The 21,077-nt window shown below is 39.6% G+C and overlaps 1 protein-coding gene across 32 annotated transcripts in view; it reads left to right on the forward strand.

Moving 5' to 3' along the window:
* The window catches only part of Nrxn1 (neurexin 1), a 1,098,127-nt gene that overhangs the window by 677,804 nt on the left and 399,246 nt on the right, over positions 1–21,077 (forward strand). Inside the window, exon 1 of one of the 32 annotated variants that reach the window (XM_046424385.2) lies at positions 7,997–9,206. The exons of 28 other annotated variants lie outside the window; for them this stretch is intronic. In XM_046424385.2, the coding sequence (XP_046280341.1) occupies positions 8,954–9,206 (253 nt within the window). In that variant the 5' untranslated portion in view covers positions 7,997–8,953. Of the gene's footprint in view, positions 1–7,996; positions 9,207–21,077 lie in introns of those variants that run through there. 3 more of the 32 variants (XM_046424373.2, XM_046424405.2, XM_046424394.2) reach the window with 3 other exon arrangements.

Here is a 21,077-nt window from a genome sequence, read left to right on the forward strand (position 1 = left end):
CTAAATCCATTATATATAGTGTTGATCATTTTACAGATGAAAACTGGGGCAAGGAACCATTAAACCCAATGTCACATCAGTATTAACAGCAGAGCTTTACATGCTGTTCCACTACATTGAGGACACACACATTCAAAGAGCCTGGAGGTGTGGAAGAGTTTGTCAACAACACAAGTTTGTTGAAAAAAAGTAGACAAACAATATATGGTGACAGTGATTTAAAGATGGCACATAAATAATGGTTGATGCCCACGTAATGCCCACAGTTACTGAAAGACATAGTTGTAGTAAAGCCTCTATGACTCTGCCTTGGTGCTTTAGGCACCAGGTTTTAGGCAGGATGTCACAAAGGACATTTTTATTAAACAAGACTAAAGAAGGTTAGAGATCATAAAATACCCCAGTCCTAAGCACAACTAACCTTGACTTAAATAAATCAATTCATATTTCACAAGTCAAACTGCATGTCCAGACTTTAATTATGTGAGTGAATTGAGCATTATGTTGGCTCCTGGTGGGTCCCCTGCCTCAATTTATATCTGTGTGGAAGCTCTAAGTAATAGCTAATTGACCGAATTCACAATCTATGTCTCTGACTGCATTATGGGCAGTGGAAGATGAAAGTGCATTTCTAGATGCATAAATACATCAAAAGATACGTCATAAATAAACCCAACTTTTCTGTAACACAAGGTTTGTCATCTGAATAATAAAGAGATTGTACTATATTTCCAAGCATTCTTTTAGTGCTAGCTTTTTATTTTTTCTCTCAATGTTCTTACTCTTATGATTTTTTTTTTTTCTCAGAATACACTTAGGGATCTACGATAACACAGAGAAGGGTTCAGTTTTACAACTTCCACAAATCACAACCTCTTCTGAGCCTCTACCCCTTGACTCTCCCAATTTAAACTCTGCAATACAGGTAGATGGATATGTGGGGTCTGCTTGTCTTGTCTTTATGCTGACATCAGTAGAAATACAAAATGCAAGACTGACACTCTCCTCATTTTTAATTTTTAAAAGATTAGTGCTGCCTGTGGGTTTTAATATACTTCCCCTCTGCTGCTTTTAGTGTCTACTTTTCTATTTAGAAAGCTTAATACTGAGCTGTAAGGATTTCCAATTAAGCTTAGGAAAAACATTAAAAGGTTGAAAGTGTCCATCTGACAACCATCCTATTCCTTGAGATAGAAGGGTTGATTCTGGAACATGAGAAAATAATTTGAATGGCTGGTTCTTTTCCAGTTCTCTGATATCCTACCGTCCACTCTTCTCCTCTGTCTCCTTTCATTTCTTTAGTCTTCACCCCTCCACTTGCAAACCCATCTTCCATTTCTTAACCCCATTATTCAATCTATGCTACCTGTGTTCTTGTGGGTCATTAATCATCATCTGTGAGTCAGTTTGGAGAGTTTAGTTCCCACAACCAGTAAGTTCTTCCAGTTAGTTCTAAAAAGCCACAGTTGTTAGAGGCAAGTAAGGGTTAACTGCTTTTCCAAGAGATTTCACCAGTACAGGTGACAAGGAATGCAAGATCAGATGAACTTCTGCTACGAAAACATTTATCCATAAGTAGTTACAAAATTTTATAGCCTGATCTGGAAGCTTGAAGAAGTTCCAGAATTTTTTTTTTCTTTTAAGAGCCTGAAAACTGTCTTGCAAAAAAGTAGTTTTTTTTTCTTTGAGTAAATATGACAAGATTTCAGGGACAGCATCCAGTTCACCTTCTCTAGAATTATTATTTTGCCACCATTCCTCATGGTACAGATACCTCTGAAAATAACATACACTACTTAAGTAGAAGTCGAGTTTGTCTATGAAAGATTTTGGCCAATTATGTTTCATGCATATTAATGATTTTAGTAAGAATAAACCACTTCTAACCTCCCAGTAATTGACAAGACATTAATTTCCCCAATGATAACCTATTTCCAATGTATATTCTAGTTAATGAACAAAGCCACATCATAACTGAGATGGTGATAGTGCAAAATTTCTAGAGGCCACTTCTGACTTCTGTCATTTCTGGCTGAGATGTTGGGACATAAATTCCCTATAAAGAGCTGAAAATGGTATGCACACATACTCCCATCTGCTCAGGAGTATGAGGCAGAAGGATCACCTGAGCTCAGTTGTTTGAGGCCACTGTGGGCAACACTGGGAGACCCTGTCTCTTCAGTAAAAGGTCAAAAAGGAAAATGAAAGAAAACAGAAGAAAAGGAACAGAAATTCCTAATGAAGGCATATATTCTTGTGGAGTTCAGAACAACACACTCATATCACAGTGTCTGTGCTGAAATGTTTAAGTGTGAATTACAGATAGCCTAATACTATGTTTCCTCTAATAATTTCTTTTTGCTCATTTAAGAGCAGTTTATCAGGTGCTGCCTCAGTTTCCCTTAGACAATGTAATTTGAAGCCCAAGGACTGACCAGCTGAAGAGACCCAAAATATAAAGTAAGCACAAGTTTTATTTGCTTCACCCAGATTAGGCATGTGTTGGTCCATAAAACTTTTCTCCACTATCTGGACAGAGAATTGCTCCTTGTTCCCTAAAATTACTGCCATTTATAACAAATATTGCAGCACCAGCAGCACTGCAGCCACCCCAGAACCTCCTAAGTTTTGCGAAGGTGCCCTAGACATCTGCCTGAAAGACTGCAGCCACAATTTCTTCTTTCAAGGCAGCCATAAATATTTCTTCTTGAGCTCTTGAGAATTCAGTAAAACTAAGATTTCTAGCCTATCCTTTCCTTAACCCTGCCTTTATCTCCCAAGGCCCCAGACAGAATAAGATAGGAGGAGGGAAAAAGGGAAGACAGTAGAATGAATCTGACATAACTTTCCTACGTACATATATGAATACACCACATCGAATCACACCATCATGTATATCCAGAAGACTGGGGTTCTAATCAGAATAAGTTATATTCCATGCTGGTATAATTATATCAAAATGGACTTTATTGTCATGTATAACTAAAAAGAACCAATAATAAAAGAAAAGAGAGGAGGGGAACCTCTTCTCCACTGCATGCTCCTGGGAAAGTTTACCAGAACCTTCCATACCTATTCTATTCAGATGGACTTAAATTTATATACATCACTGTCCAAAGACCCTGCCCCATTATCTCCTAGTAATCAAGATAATAAAAAATACAGTTGATCTTCTTTATTCATAGATATGAATTCACCTCCTTTCCTTGCTGAAATTTATTCATAACCCCCAAATTAATACCTGTGGCACTTTGGCAGTCATCAGCGGTCATGCAGAGAATGGTGAAAAAGTTGTGTTCCTGACACATGTTCCCAGCTGAGATTGAACAAGGTGATGCTGTGCCTTCCTGTCTTAGCTTTCACACTGAAAACCAGTGCCCTATTTGCAGTTTTTTTACTTCCGTGTTTTTGTTTTTTTTACATTTCCATGCTTTTTGTTAGTGATTTTGCTTTTTTAAATAGCACCCAAGCATAATGCTGAAGTGCTGTCTAATGTTGGTAAGTGCAAGAAGGCTGTGATATGAATATCTTCAAAAAAAATAAAATACTTGGGAATCAACCTAACAAAAGAGGTAAAAGACTTATACAATGAAAACTACAGAACCCTAAAGAGAGAAATAGAAGAAGATCTTAGAAGATGGAAAAATATACCCTGTTCATGGATAGGGAGAACTAACATCATCAAAATGGCGATATTACCAAAAGTTCTCTATAGGTTTAATGCAATGCCAATCAAAATCCCAACGGCATTTCTTGTAGAAATAGAGAAAGCAATCATGAAATTCATATGGAAAAATAAAAGACCCAGAATAGCAAAAACAATGCTAAGCAGGAAGTGTGAATCAGGCGGTATAGCGATACCAGACTTCAAACTATACTACAGAGCAATAGTAACGAAAACAGCGTGGTACTGGTACCAAAACAGGCGGGTGGACCAATGGTACAGAATAGAGGACACAGAAACCAATCCACAAAACTACGACTATCTTATATTTGATAAAGGGGCTAAAAGCATGCAATGGAGGAAGGATAGCATCTTCAACAAATGGTGTTGGGAAAACTGGAAATCCATATGCAACAAAATAAAACTGAATCCCTTTCTCTCGCCATGCACAAAAGTGAATTCAAAATGGATCAAGGAGCTTGATATCAAATAAGAGACACGCCGTCTGATAGAAGAAAAAGTTGGCTACGATCTACAGTCGGTGGGGTCGGGCTCCAAATTCCTCAATAGGACACCCATAGCACAAAAGTTAATAACTAGAATCAACAAATGGGACTTACTCAAACTAAAAAGTTTTTTCTCAGCAAAAGAAACAATAAGAGAGGTAAATAGGGAGCCTACACCCTGGGAACAAATCTTTACTCCTCACACTTCAGATAGAGCCCTAATATCCAGAGTATACAAAGAACTCAAAAAATTAGACAATAAGAGAACAAACAACCCAATCAACAAATGGGCCAAGGACCTGAACAGACACTTCTCAGAGGAGGACATACAGTCAATCAACAAGTACATGAAAAAATGCTCACCATCTCTAGCTGTCAGAGAAATGCAAATCAAAACCACCCTAAGATACCATCTCACTCCAGTAAGATTGGCAGCCATTAGGAAGTCAAACAACAACAAGTGCTGGTGAGGATGTGGGGAAAAGGGTACACTTGTACATTGCTGGTGGGACTGCAGATTGGTGCAGCCAATTTGGAAAGCAGTATGGAGATTTCTTGGAAAGCTGGGAATGGAGCCACCATTTGACCCAGCTATTCCCCTTCTTGGTCTATTCCCTAAAGACCTAAAAAGAGCATGCTACAGGGACACTGCTACATTGATGTTCATAGCAGCACAATTCACAATAGCAAGACTGTGGAACCAACCTAGATGCCCTTCAATAGACGAATGGATAAAAAAAAATGTGGCATTTATACACAATGGAGTATTACTCTGCATTAAAAAATGACAAAATCATAGAATTTACAGGGAAATGGATGGCATTAGAGCAGATTATGCTAAGTGAAGCTAGCCAATCCCTAAAAAACAAATGCCAAATGTCTTCTTTGATATAAGGAGAGTAACTAAGATCAGAGTAGGGATGAAGAGCAGGAGAAGAAGATTAACATTTAACAGGGATGAGAGGTGGGAGGGAAAGGGAGAGAGAAGGGAAATTGCATGGAAATGGAAGGAGACCCTCAGGGTTATACAGTGGAGGGGGTAGAGAGAGAGGAGGGGAGGGGAGGGGAGAGGTGGGGAGGGGGGAGGGTGGATGATGGGAAAGGCAGCGGAGCACAACAGACACTAGTATGGCAATTTGTAAATCAATGGATGTGTAACTGATGTGATTCTGCAGTCTGTGTATGGGGTGAAGGTGGGAGTTCATAACCCACTTGAATCAAAGTGTGGAATATGATATGTCAAGAAATTTGTAATGTTTTGAACAACCAACAATAAAAAATAAAAAATAAAAAAAGGCTGTGATATGCCTTACAGAGAACACATGTGCTGGATAAGCTTCATCTAGGCATGAGCTAAAGTACTGCTAGTCATGATTTTAATGTTAACGAAGCAACAGTATATTAAATATGATCCCTTGGAACACAAAGAAAATAAGGTTATACATTAATCAGTTGATCAAAGTGTGTGACCAGAGATGCACAGGAACGTAACCCTGTATTTATCTCTAGGAATAATAGTTCAATATTTGCTAATTCATTGTTCACAGTGACTTTCTAGACCACAACCACTGAAAGTAATGAGAATTGACTGTATGTACTGAGATTAACTTATGTTTCACATATGCTGGGCACTAGAGGGAGTACAAATGAAGACTTGATTCCTGTCCCTCTCAGGAATCTGCCACCTAGTTGGGAAAGGAAGGACAGATTAACACCATATATTAGGGTACTGAGGAACAATGCAATGCTTCACATCTTACAGACAGAAGGGAACCCAATGTATTGTGTATGCTAATCAGCTCAAGTATGCTATATCTATATGAGAGGAGATGTGTGATGTTTTAATTGTAGGGAGAGTTTGATATTTTTTAAAGTAACATTAAATATTGCATTATATCCTTCCTGCCCCATGAGATTTGTTAGGAAAGATGGGAACATGACTATTTTATAACGGAAGCTGCGGAGCCTCGGGGAGAGGCTAAGTAACTAATGTGACATAAACAGTAAATGATGGTGCCAATAATGCATCACAGGTTTCCTAACTCCTAATCTAGTGCTCTTTTCACACTCATGATGTGAAATGTCAAACTCAGAATATGGACTGATAGTCTTAAAAACATACTGTGAAGATGATTTTCCTTTTCCCTTTTGAAGCTTTACTTGATATCTTAAAAATAAATACAAGTCTTACTGGTGAATGAAAATACATATGTTACAACAATAACAAAATGAAGAGGAAATGGCCTGGGGACAACCACAGAAATGGGAATCAGTGGAAGATGCTGGATTTGTGTTCTATTGATCTTTCAGCCACAGTGGGAGGGTGAGAGATGTACCTTCTTTTTCTTTAAGCAGTATTGGGTATTGAACCCCAAGTCATTGTATCACTGAGCTACATCCACAGCCCTTTTTCTGTTTTATTTTGAGATATGGTCTTCCTAAATTGCTAATGCTGGCCTCGAACTCAGGCTCCTCCTGCTTCATGCTCCCAAGTCACTGGGATTACAGGTGTGTGCCACCATGCACAGCAACATACCTTTTAAAAATGATTTAAACACCTCTCTAGCAAGGCTAAACAGTATCAATGAACTGCTGAGGAATTATTATTTAGTAAAATCAAATAAGCTTTTGACAAGAATGTAATATGTTGGATTATTCTAGATTTGATTTGGAGGTCCATGGGCGCTGTTTAAATAGTGACTATGAGAGTGACATGATTGGCTCTTTGAAAGGACTCATAAGAAGCACACAAGTCCATATGGCCACTCAAATGAGTAGCTGATTTGAAACAAATCATCCAAGAACTTCTTTCTTTTATTTTTAATGCAGGTGTATGTATTTGTTGATAACAGACTGTAAAAAGCTTATGAGAAGTTGTGTGTACTTGGAATTTTTTTTTTTTTTTTGCTTTGTCTTTATATAAAGACCAAAAATGTCCAATCACTAGATATTTCATCATTTTGTCCTGGGGAATGTTTCATTCATCGTCCCAATTCTGAATTTGGACTTACCAATCCACTTGCATTGCTTGAGTTTTACCTTTTGGTGTGTGATGGCTTGGCTGGACTTTACCTAGGAAACACGTCTTCTAGTTAAACATGCTGTGTTTCACTAACAGAATATAAATTCCCTTGGGCACTCCAGAGTTAGAAATTTTGGTTCTCTGAGTTATTTTCCTCATGAGACAAGATGAGAGAAAGGCAGAACAACACCCTTACAAAAAGATCATCACAGCTGGGCATCTGTAGAGATCTTCAGACTTCTAAACTCTCCCAAATCTATTGACCAAAATATAAGCAATTTCATTCATATCAGTTCTCTCTTGGCTGTTTACTTTTCTTCCCCTCTTTCCATTCTCCCCCTCCCCCCCTTTTTTTCCTCTTCTCTAGCTTCCAAATTTACTCACCTTTTCCCCTTCTTGTGAGTTTTGGTCCCCTGAACTTTTCACTGCCTTCCATGAGTTATGATATTGTTGTGGGAAGGAGGTCTCTTTGTTTTGAGTAGTATGTGTAATTAACAGATCATTAGAATCGATGCTTGAGTTGATGGTGTCAAACCATATTTAGCAGTTTGGGTTTGAACACCTGGTAGAATAAGTTTGGTCCAATAAAAAGAGCCGAATTCTTTCCCTTTTAAGAGCTTTCAAGACACTGGTTACATCTAAACCATAGGGGTAGGAGAAGGGTGCCATTTGCCATTGTAATTCAGACGGAGGGATCAACTGGTTGAGGAGGGAGAGTTGCTTTTTAGGTGTTCCACGCATCGCCGTACACGTGTCCCTTTGATGTGTAGAGAATGCGAGGGAGAGGCAAAGCAGGGCGATTTTGTGGGAAGCTAGACCAGCCTCCCTCGTTACATAGGCTCGTCCTCTGCATTGCATCCGAGCTTCAGTGATTTGCTGTTTGGAGACTGCAGATTTGCATAGAGCCCCTTGCCTCGCCAGCGTGTGTGGTTTTTCTTTTCTTTTTCTTTTCTTTCACCCCCCTCCCCACTTCTTTTTTTTTTTTCCCAGTTCCCCACTCCTTCGTCTGCTTCTTTTCCTTAGCTCTCTTTCCCTTGTTGGAGCCCCGCTTCCTTCTTAAGGGTGCACACTTCCCTCTGAACCCCTCGCCGGGCGTAAGTGTCAGGAGGCGGCGGACGCGGAGATTGCCTCGGGAGCAGGCGATGCGCGCCGCTGCTCTGCGCGCTGCCCGGGGGAGGCTGGCGAGAGCGGGCGAGCCGGCCGGGGCTGAATGGAGGGAAGGGGCGCTTCGATTCTATGGGGTCTGCTGCTCCCTTGAAAGGAGGTTGGGCCGGCGAAGTGGCCTCCCCAGTCCCCACACAGAATGCTAAATGGATTTACCTAGTGGATTCGTGGTGGATGGCTGTCATGTAGAAGTGAGGACCCTCCGGGAGGAGCTTTAAACAATTTCCCGGCTCCCCACCCCCCGGCACGCACTCTCGCCCGAAACTCTTTGGGAGTATCTCTCGAGAACCTGGAGCCCTGGAAATCTGGGAGCAGCCATCCTCTCCGCGCTTGCTGTTCCCCGGGTTTGCCTTTCCGGACAAGCCCCCAGCCAGCTGCATTCGCCTCGGCTATGTTTCGGATTGTTTGGGGTGCAAGGCACGGCAGACTCCAGGACCCCGAGAAGACTGTCCGAAGGAGGGAGAGGATGGGTGCCCTGGCGCGGTGAGGCGGCCAGCCCCGCAGCCCACCCTGCGTGCCCGCTCCCCTGCGCCCTCTCCTCTCCTCGCGCCCCAAACTTTGCCTCCCGCGGCGCTGCCCCTCGGCGGGCGCCCCGCCATGTACCAGAGGATGCTCCGGTGCAGCGCCGAGCTGGGCTCGCCCGGGGGTGGCGGTAGCGGCGGCAGCGGCGCAGGGGGGCGCCTGGCCCTGCTCTGGATAGTCCCGCTCACCCTCAGCGGCCTCCTAGGAGTGGCATGGGGGGCGTCCAGTTTGGGAGTGCACCACATCCACCATTTCCATGGCAGCAGCAAGCATCATTCAGTGCCTATTGCAATCTACAGGTCACCGGCATCCTTGCGAGGCGGACACGGTGGGTCTGCGGTGCCAAGTTCTTGCGGGTTACCCCTTCGCTTCCCCCCTTCAACCCTGCACTCGCTTCTGGGCCCCTAAGGCTCAGAGAAATGGGAGCTCGAGAAAAGGGAGGTGCATTTGGGTGTGTTTGGTGGGAGCCACTTATCTCTTTGAAGACAATAGAAGGGGATGGGGGAAGGCATCGCGGGTGTTTGTGGAGAGGGGTGGGAGGGGCATTCCTTGTAGAGGTGCAGAGTGAGAGAGATGTGGGCACCTATTAAAGGACCAGCCCCGGCCGGGCCGCTGGTCCCGAGGGAAGGGGGCGTCACTCGCCAGAAGGTCACTTAGTGGCCAGATGGGGCGCCACCCTCAGCCGAGGGACCCGAGCACCAGAGAGAAGAGGGCTCTGCAGAACCTTTTGTCTGTGCTGTGTGTGCTGCCCCACCTCCTGCCCATCTTCCCTGGCCCCAGGGAGGGAGAGATTCCTCCCTGCACATTCCTCCAAAGTAAGCTCAGACTGCAGTGAGAGGGAAATGGTCCCGGGACTCACTCAACAGGAGGCCGACCCATTCTACCCCCACTTTTCACTTAATTGGAGAATGTATCAGAATAACTGAGGTACCCTCTCCAATGCTAGCCAGCCACTACCAGGAGGTACAGAGCGGACTTCCTGACAGTATCTTTCTTCCATCAACTCCATACATATATACATCTTTTCTTGGAGATTAGTTTGTGGATTTTCTAAATGGAACAGAGAGAGGCTTGGCTACACAAATCCATCTCCCTAAGGATCTTTTCTGCAGGCTGCTGTAATAAGGGAGGTCTGGCTTCCTCCTTTCTCAGTATATAGTTCTCTCCAAGGAGGGTCAGTAAATGAAGGCTGGCTGGGCTAAACCAGGGGATCTACCTGGAGGAAGAGAAGTTAGAGCAGAGGGAAGCTATTCTGCTAATCCCCAGTTCCTTTGGAAAGAAAGAGCAGAGTATAGAGAAACACCTTGGAACATTAGTTGGTTCCTTCTCCAGGGTGAGCCAGTTTCCTCTGTCTTTGGGTAAATGCTTATTTCAGATTCCCTGAATTGCCAAAAATAAAATATCCAAAGATTTTTTTTTTTTTTGTGAGTCTTTCCTCACTCCCAAATGTTCTTTTGGATCCAGTATAAAACACACTCATTTACAAAGCAGAGTGGAAGTTATGGACAGTTTCTTATGGCCCCTTTCCACCTTTCTTGCACAGCCCATTCACCTTTAAGCCTTGGTTCAACCCTGGGTCCTTTGCCCATCTCCCATGTATTTTTCTCTTCCCTGAGCAGTTGCTGGTACTGCCAGGATGACCCCCTTCCACAGGACAGTTTTCCACCTGGGGAAAATGTGCTTTAGATATGAGAAGCCATAGCATAACCTAACTAAAGAGAGGCCAAGTTGCCCTGGCAACCCCTCTAGGGACTGTAATAGTGAATCACTTCACTGAGGGTCCTAGGAATTGGCTCCCTATCTCCTTTCCTCAATTCTCTCCCAGTGAGTCTCCCAAGAGTAGCTAATGTGGAGACAGGAGTGATGCCCCAAACTGGGGTTTCCTAGCTGCAGGTTATCAGAGGATCAGTCGTTCTGAAATAGTAAGGAGTTCCTGATGCTGTCACCACTGGCTCACTGTATTCTAGGAGCTTGTTGCTCCCGTTTACCTGGGTGCAGTTCTCCACCACTGCCCTGCCTTTGTGCAGAACTGTGTAAGTCCCTTGGGAGGGAGGAGAGCGAGGGAGCAGGAGGGGCAGACAGAGTGTGGGCGGGTGGGTGCAGTGAGCCAGATGGGGGTAGACGAGGGGGTGGGGCGTCTAATTGTACCAGTGGGAAGCACTTGGCTAATAATCTCAAATGCATATTAACTTCCCCCACCCCTTGGCTCTGCCTCTCTGCAGAGGGACTAGGCAGCTGAATGGGGAGAGTGGTAGGGAAATGAGGAGAAGACACCAAGGGGCCCTGCGGCAGAGTCAGGCACTCCTTTCCCTTTCCCTCTGTACCTTCTACCCCCGGCAGGCGCCGTCTGGTGGTCTTTGCAAACATTTTTTTTTTTTTCCCTCCAGAATACAGAGGTTGTCTCCTTGTGAATGAAAAATCAGGTGCATCCATCACTGAAAAAAAAAAAAAAATAGGATAGTGGAGAAAATAGATGTGAATCTCAGTTAGCATTATTCTTTTGGATCTCAGAACTTTCTTTCCTTTGAAAGTGCTATCTCAGGGTCATATTTATTTGTAAAACTCCCTAGCCTCCTCACCCTTACTCTTTTGAAACAGATAGCTACTCTTTCTGATTCTTTTCTCTTTTCCTTTAATCAGAAGAGCAAACTAGCTTGTCAAGAGTCAAACCCCATTAGATAAAAGCCAGGTGTGAATTTTTCATGCCTCATCCCTTCCCTCCCTTGAAAGAGGAATTAACTCTAAAGAGAACAAATCTAGCAACATTAGAATGAAAATAAGCCCCTGAGGATGGGGGATGGAAAGATGAGCATGAGGTGGGAGTGCAGAGAGGCCAGAGCAGGGCCAACAGGGTGATGGCTTCAAGGGACCTAATAAGAAAGAGGTGATGTTGAATCTGTTAGGTCAATAAATCTCCCTGCATATTTAGCTAATTATAGGGACAAAGGGCTCACAAGGAAAGAATGTTTGAGCCTAATAGATGAGGGTGAAAGGAGAGCACAAAGGTATCTGACAATATGATAAATCCCTAGAAGATCATCAGAACAGGTAAAAAAGAGGTTTAGTTCAAAATTTGAGACTATTACAAATAGATATATGTAAATGAACGAATCAAGGAGCCTATTTGATTGTGTTAGGATTTCTGAGAATCACAAGAGATATATATATTTTTTTCCAGTAATGGGGAATACATGTATATGCTTGAATGTGTAAAAGAAAAATTATGTATGGTATATTTTAGGGAATAAAATTGAGTCTCCCATGTTTTGAAAACTGCTGGGTTGACTATCCAGGTTCATTCTTCTTCATTTTCTCATCATGCTATGCTTCATTTGCACTATTATGAGGTGTCACTTACAAGGTTTGCAGGGTGCAGAGGGAGCTCATGGCTACCCCAAGCGTCTTTGTGCAAGTTGACCCAGTTGCAGAGATTTTGATGAGTTTTTTTTTTTTTTTTAAGTGCAGATATATGAGAAGCAGGTTTTGAGAACACTGCAGGGCCCCACTTTATTTTGCATGCATTTAAGAACATAAATGGTGAAACTACCTTGAATATTATTTTTTTTCCTAGTTAAATAAATGTAGAACTGACTGCAAATGATAGAAAGCAAGGCTGCTTGTAATTAAAGCCAACAAGAGTCCAGAATAGACCCGTGTGCTCAGCCAGTACTGCTTTTGTGATGTGCCATATGTGCGGAGCATAGAATGATGTAAGCGCGATGCTCAGGTTCCCACCTCAGCTTCTGGCTCTCTTAAGTACCTCTGCTCTGCATACTTTAGAAAATTATCTTAGAGTCTCTCAATAATTTCAGGAGATAAAGGAAGGAGAAAGCCATCACAGATATGAGCACACCAGTGCCAGCCCTTCTCTTCCCAAAAATATGAGCTCCGGAAATTATATTGTTGTGATGAGCTTATACTATTAAAAGGCAAAAGGGTTTTCCCAGAAGCAAATGTTAACAGATTTTAAAAGTGTGGTTTGTATTTGAAGTTGCCCAGTGCTGTTACATAGGATAATTATTATTATATCTTGAATTTATAGCATTATTCTTATTGAGGCACTTTCAGTACATATACACTAAACTTCTATGAGGAGTGGTGGGTTTTAAAGGGAGTTGGAATAGCATTTTCCTTGTAGGGCTACTCAGGCATACCATACATAGGCCAAAAAAATGAAGCCAGATCTCTGATCAGAGTCAAACAGGAATGAGAATCAAAGCTACATGGACCATAGCCCAGAGCAATTCACTGAGCTCAGAGATTTTTAAACTACAACTGAGAGGGTCCTCCATGTGGTTTAGTGGTTGATCTGTTAGAGTAGAAATAATTGCAAGGAATTTGGGGCCAGAGTTTTGCTTCCAGCATGCATTAACAATAATGCACACGGTGAGGAGCGCCAATGCCACCTCACTGGTGTCCCACAAGTCACTTCATTGATCCTGCTGAGGAAGTTTTTGTAGTTCTGTTGTTTTTCTTGGAGGCAGGAGGTTGCTGTTTGATACGAAGATCTCTGGATTCTTTGGGGTAACAACCTAGAGGGTTAGCAGAACCTTTCACAGTATATTCTGCATTGAAGAAAACTTTAACTGTTCTGTTAATTAATTCTTAAATGTGACCAGGAACATTGTTTTGATTCTTGACTGTTCTGCTGAAATAGGCATTGCTGCTGCAAACTTCTTTAGTTAGCTTTGTGGGAAGAAATTTACATCACTTAAATGCTATTTTGTAAAAGCTGGTCTGATAATATTTCTGGAAAAATCTTTGAAACAATCAAGATCCAAATGATCCCAGCACTCCAGAGTAATTTGTGGTTGTCCCCAAACTTTTGTTATTTATTTCTTAGATTGTGCATTCATTAATTCATTCAGTAAATATACATATAAATGCTTCCTAAATAATAAATGCACATGTTTTCATGCCCAGCCAGACTGCGGCACCAGCTACCATGAAAGGCCAGAGAATAATGGGAGGAAGGGTGAGGTAGGAGGAACCAATACAGCTCAGCTCTAATCATCAAGAAGTTATAATTTAGTTCTAAAAGTCCAGACTCTTATTAAAGTTAATCCTTAAAGATACAGATAAACAAAAAATTCTCCCTAAAAGCAGGTTGTCTTCAAAAATATATGAAAAAAACAAAACAAAATAAGACTTCCTCCAAAGTTAATGTATATGTAGTAGTCATCTGGGGTACAACATAAAATGATATGATAAAAACATCAAAAAATAGTGAATTTTATGTACATCAATTTTTATTATCCTTTAATATTAATGATCTAGAAAGAACTTCTTGCACAATTGCTTTCTTTCTAGTTGCTGCATATATTTCTTCTAAGAAAACATATAACTTATTTTTCAAAAAGAGATAAGGCTTGTTTTGCAAATCTATTTAAGATGGCGGATTCATTGATTTAAATTCATACTAATATATAAATAATTGAGGCAGCTTGGTATAGCAAAGATAATTCTCAGGAACATATCCAGTTGAAAATTTGGCCACTCATTGTGTAAATTTACTAAGCTATTTATCTTCTCTAAGAATGCTTTCTTAATCCATACAATGAAAACGCAATTAATTATATACCTGTAAAGAATAAATGAGATCTTGAATTTGAAAAGTGCCCAGACTACAGTAGGTTCCAATTAATTTTTTTAAACTAATAATAATTAAAAGAGGCATCAAGGAGTAACTATGTATAGTGGAAATCACAGATCGTGAAGTCAAGAGACCTGAGTTCTGGTCAGTTATTAACTGTGTGACTTTCAGAACCTAGCTACCACTTTGAACATCAGTTCTCTTTTGGGTCATAGTTTGATGAGTACATTCCTCTCATTTTATCAGTGTGACAGCAGAGTTCTAATAGCTTGACCCTCTAAGGGTCACCAAAGATTAGTAGCAGAGTTGGTAGAGAATCCATATCTTCTAATTTATTTTTCTCCTCATTTAAAATAATTTTCCGTCAGCCTTTGCTCCAGTAGTGGGGAGGGGCTGTACCTGATCATCTATAACCTGAACAGCATATAATGGAAGGTTGTTCTTTGTTAGGTGAAAACTGAGATTAGAGGTTTGGTCTTTGAGAACAGAGTAACTGAAGAAATGGTTCATGTGGAGAAAATAATCCTTCCTCTACTCTGACCCCTTCCCACAGTCAGCCATCATTTTTAATGAAAAACATAATTCATTTTTAAGATGTTAATCAAAATAATAATATCAAGGAAGGCTTTTTTATATTGTTTGTTAATCATATGCTTGGGTGTCTTTAACTCTCTTCAAATAATCACATCATTAGACCTCTAAGATCATTACATTTGTAAGATTTCTTTAATCAGAAGGATCTCTTAAAATCCTCAGGCTCTTCTTGTCTTTTCCTGGAACCTTATTGATTCTAAGCATACTGTAACTGGGGATATTTTTGCAAAGATGGAATTCAGACTCCTTAAGCAACCTAATTGTCCTAATCATTATTTGGAGAGTAGGTACTTGGGTACAAGGTGGCCATGGTACGGGGGATTAGGCTCAGTGTCCATTTTTCCTAGTGTTTTTCCCTCAACAGAGGTCTTGAGAATTTCTATTAGATACTAGATATACCTGTTTTCTTTTATCTTTTTGTTTAGCCCTTTATGGTCTATGTAGCGTGTAGAATATGCCTCCAACAGATAGCCTTTTCAGATATTCTAAAATGCAAGATTTTTCAGTGTTGATCACATAACAATGCATCCCCCCCAGCTTTTGACAGAACGGAGTGAAAACAGCTATCTTTTAAGTATGTTATTTCTACAGTGCTTTCATGAAAAAATGTCTCATTTAATCATCATTGCAACCCTGGCAGGGTTTATGATCATCATTTTTGCTGACAAAGAAACAGATTTAGAGAGGTAGGGATTTTGCCAGGGCCACTTAATTAATAAGTAGCCACAGTACTTTTGATTTTCTATGACAATATGGTAAGAGACAGTTTTGAAAAAGAAAATGCATTTCAATTTAGAAGACCTGAATTTTATCTCAGTGTGATCACTTTCCAATTTGATTCTCAAAAATTTGCTTCCTCGTTAAGAATAAAATTAGCCAAAAAAGCAGAACTAACTCATATAATCATGAATAATCTCTTTATATATAGTTCAATATATACATAGACACATTATAAAGGATGCTTATATATATAGGGTACCATGTGATATTTTAATACATGTCTACATTGTGTAATGTTGTAATCAGAAGAAGCATATCTGTCTCCTCTGACATTTATCATTTCTTTGTGATGAAAAAAAAGCATTTAAAGAATTTCAAGGGAATATAGAAGTGAAATTTATATATGCATCCCTATAGAAAAAGTTTTAGCTAATGTTTAATTGTTATGCTTAGTCAATGAATAAGTAGTAAAGTGGAAATAGATTGATAAATGAGAGCCATTTTCACAGTCAGCTCTCTCTTCAGTGATAAAGCATGCTATAATCAAATAATAATGATTATACCAAAAACTTTATGACTAAAAGATGATGCTTCCTGGACAAAGTTCCTTTTAATCACCAAATGAACCAGCAAAAAAGAAGAACCTGATCTGTTGATTGTGTGGTCTTATTGTCCATGAAGTTCAAGAACTGGAACCAAGACCATGTAGAAAAGGGTTTCTTTAGTGGAGTTCCAAAGCCTGTGTTTATTTTTGTATGAAGTGTTACAAGGCTTCTGTGGATCTTGCAGGCATTCTTTTTGACTATAGGACCCAGTTTATGGGTCCTATATAATGGGTGGTATTATTATTTTTTCTTTTAAAGCAAGGCAATGGACTTTCTATGTCTGTGTCATTTGTTTTACAAATAGCTACCATTAATGAGAAAAAAGTGTTTCGATATATCTGAAAATTAACGACCACAAAAATACAAAACTTTTAAGCAAACAGCAAGACGTTGCTTCTTAATGTGCATCATTTCTCCCCACCAGATTGGAACATACTTGGTCATTGAAAAGGATACTGTAATGTGCTGTATCCATCATTTTTTATGTCTACTATCAAAGTATTTACATTTGATGGAATAATATGAATAATAAATTATTCTCCATCATCAAAGTGGTTAATTGAACATGTTAAATATGCAAATAATGTGTTTGATTCCCCCACTCATTTCTTTCCTTGGGACTTCTCCTAAGTGCAGTACAGAGGTTTTAATGCTGCTTATGAACAAGCCACATACTCAAATTACTTCCTTGTGTGGTGAAATACAAAGCAGTGACATTTACTGATTTGGACAGCACTTCCACATCATCATTTTGGTTATCTGGGATTCCATTGGACTAACATTAGCACCTATAATTATTTGTGTGTTTCAGCCTGTCTTGGCCATCAGTTACCATCTGGTCATCATCCATATTTTTCTAGATGACTACAGGATTGAGAGCTGCTAAACAGAAGTGATATTTTTGATTGCTGCTTAAAACAGATAATTCTGGATTCTGAAATCTCTAATTTTACATTAAGACTGAATTATCTGAAGCATGGATAGCTGCAGGACATAAAAACATGTCACCATGAGCAATTGTGGTACAGTTCTAAGAAGTATATTCAAACCAGTGTGGTGGCCCAGTGTTGTGGGGCTCTCACACTAGCCAGTTGCAATTGTATTTGAACCTGAAGCAGCACAGTTTCAAGAAGTGTGTGATTTTCCTGATGAACTTCACTTTCAAATTTTACTAGATCTGTCTTTGTTAATGTAATGAAGACTTTAGTTCTTCCCTGTGTATCGAGAAATATGTGGTTTTCCTACTTGGGTGCCGTGGCACACTCCTGTAATCCCAGCGGCTCTGGAGGCTGAGGCAGGAGGATCTTGAGTTCAAAGACAGCGTCAGCAACAGTGAAGCACTAAGCAGCTCATTAAGGCTCTGTCTCTAAATAAAATACAAATTAGGGCTAGGAATGTGGCTCAGTGGTCAAGTGCCCCAGAGTTCAATCCCCAGTACTCCCCCTCAAAAAAAAAAAAAAAAAACAAGTGTGTGAATGTATAGTTTTCCTGATGAACTTCACTTTCAAATTTTACTAGATTTGTCTTTGTTAATGCAATGAAAACTTTACCTTCCCTATGTATCTATCCTTTATTATATATAGTTATCATTTTCAGTGATCAAGTGTTTTACAATCTAGTGCAGAAAAATAATACCAAGGATGAATAATTTAAATACTAATGAGAACTTTTGCACCTAGATATGTGTAGAAGTTAAACTTTCTATTTTGTTTGCAGGGCACTGTTTAGCAGCCTACTTCCTTTATGTTTCATATTGACTTCTGAAAAATCTGTCATATTGGATCATTTATATTTAAATAGTCATTGAAAGTTGATCACTTTCTAGAATGTTTGCAAAGTTGAAAGAGAGACACTTTGCTCAACATTCTAAGCTACACTTCCTTGAAGTCCACACTTAATATTTTGGATACTGCAATATGCTGCATCAGTCATTTTTCATGTCCACTGTCAAAGTATTAACATATGATGGAATAAGATGAATAATAAATTAATCTCTGTCAGCAAAGTAGTTAATTGGATGTGGTAAATATGCAAATAATGAGTGGTTTCCTTACTCAGTTCTTTCCTTGGGACTTGTCTGAAGTGAGGTACAGAGGTTTTGATGTGCCTATGAGCAAATTATCATGCTGTTATTAGAAGTCCAAAATGGTTGAGGGGTTTCTGATAAATATCTTTGGACAAAAGCCTGGGTTTAGTATATACCCAAGGCATTGATGTTAAGGTACCCTTATAATGGCTAACTTATTGGTGATTGCCAGTAATAAAACATTTGCCTCAGTAATCTTATTTTTAAATATTAGACTTTTTCTTTTCTTTTTAATAAAATACATTAAAATTTTAATTCTCTTCACAGAGGAAATCAATTCAAATTTTGGCTTATAGTAAGGGAGCGACTTAAATATTACAAGGGTACTTTACTATTTTAATTATCCTCAGTCAAAAAGACTGTGCAGAGAAAGAAGTAGGGCTATGCAAAATGGTAATAAATGGCCAATGATGTCATGAATTTTTTGAATGATCATTTATTGTCCATTATATATCAGGTACCGTTCTAAATTCTGAACAGAATAGCAAGTCATTTAATTCTCACAACTCCTTGACATAGGTACTCATAATCTCCCATTCCATGCATAAAAATATCAAGGTAGAATAAGGATAATGAATAACCCAGTTTGCAAAACTGAAGCTGTGAGGCCTGGATTTCAACTCAAATCCAGTTCCTGGATTTAGGAAGTCCATACTCTTAATCCCTATGTTTGTCCTGTCAACAAACATAATTTATCTCTACTGATTGAGCACTTTGTTTTCTCCTCTAGCTTTTATCACTAGTCGTTCATAATGGACCAACTAAAGATGTCTGCCTAGATTTACTTGTCTAATTTCCAACAAGTCATTTCTCTGAAAGTTTATTGCCTTTTCCTTATCTTCCAATTTGTTTTTAGGCTTCGTGCTTCTTAACTACACAGGGCATCCAGGGCCTTTCTTTCTCATCACTTTATTTGTTTTGACTGATTTATGAAACTGGATAGCCACCACCACATTGAGAGTAAAAGAGTGATTGATTTAAGATGTTGATTAATGTTTATTAACTACTTTCATTCTAGTTGGCAAATATATTCCCCACAAATTGATAATCTGCTATGATAACAGTCTAATTTGCAAGTGAAACCATGATTTACAATTAAAAGGGAACAGTTGCCATAAGTCTGATTATGTCATTATATTCTCTGGAGATGAAAGGAATCCTTCTGTAAACGGTTAAATAAATTGTATAATTCTGAAAGAAGAATATAGAAAAAAGACTGACAATTAATAAACTACTTTAAGTATCTTAATTTTAATTATGCTTTTTTAAATTAGACGTCTTGAGGATTTTGAAGATTAAATCATGTTCCCTGTATATATATGCGTGGTATTGTAGGACTACATGAAGAATTTAAGACTTTCCACCATTCATTTCTATTGAGTTTTGAAATGAGACTGTAAAATTGGGGCATCAGCAAGGATGGCAAATACTCTCAGTCTTTTATCTACATTTTACTTAAAAGACCCTTTTGGTTTATTCAGTTTAGCAGAATTCTCCTTCAGTTTGCTTGCTGTCATTCCATACATTCCACTTAAAATAAGAGCATAAGAATTGTGGGAATTGCCTTGTAAGTGAAAGGATTACTCTTATAAATTTCAGTATATCCACTAAAAAACTGACCTAAGGCAAGTTTCTGAACCTTTCTGATCTTCCCTTTTCTTAAGAGTAAAATAGGCTCCATAACATCTACTTTGTAGGACTGTTGTGAAGATTTGATACTTTATGTAAACGTTTGGTACAGGACCTGATAAATTGCTGCAGCTCCTCAAGTGATAGATGAACATCACTCTAACTGTGGGTCTTTTCTGCTCTGGATGAGGACAAAAAGAACTTAAGGTAGTTAGAAGGAAGACTGTCCTGAGTCTTTTAAAACAGGTTACATTCTTCTCATTTTAGGTGAATTTGCTAGATTGCTTAAGATAAAGACAAAAGATTCAAACCAAGATTCTTTCTTAGTGTCTGATTCATCCCAAAGAGGATGACAGCAATGTTAGCAAGAGGATGTTACATAGAAAACCCACCATTGTATGCCCTCAGTCCATGTGGGAGGTAAGCCAGGAAACCAGAAGTAAGGCTGAACTGCCACAGCTCTTGCTACATCTCAAGGTAGAGCTTTTTTTTTTTTTCCTAGTAGAAAAATCTTTTATAGATTAGTCTTCCTTAAAATAGGGTGGGAGAGGGGAGGACAGAGATGGTGAGGAGAGACTTAAGAAAATGATTCTATGTTTCTTTGTCCAGTCAGCCTTTGAAAATGTCAGCAAATACAAAGGCATCTTTACCTGGCTGTATTATAGCAAAAAAGAGAGTTTGGTAAGAGGAACAGTGCTTCCTGGCCCAGAATCACTTAATGTCACTTCTTTTCACTGTGGTCACTCTGATGGGTTATGCCATAGCCCACTGTAAAGTCTGGTATTTAAATAGAACATAAGCATTTCAGTATACTACATAAAGTGAAAATGACCAGCAACAGTAATTCAGTTACCTGTGTTTAAAACATAGCTACTCAATTTCTTGAAATAAATGAACATTTTAGGGCTGGAAATGTAGATCAGTGGTAGAATGCTTCTCTAACAGATGTGAGACTTTGGGTTCAACACAAAA

This window comes from Marmota monax, unplaced genomic scaffold, assembly GCF_021218885.2.
Source record: "Marmota monax isolate L192 unplaced genomic scaffold, Marmota_monax_Labrador192_F-V1.1 WCK01_AAM20220418_F8-fsc00015, whole genome shotgun sequence".
Taxonomy (NCBI): Eukaryota; Metazoa; Chordata; class Mammalia; order Rodentia; family Sciuridae; genus Marmota; species Marmota monax.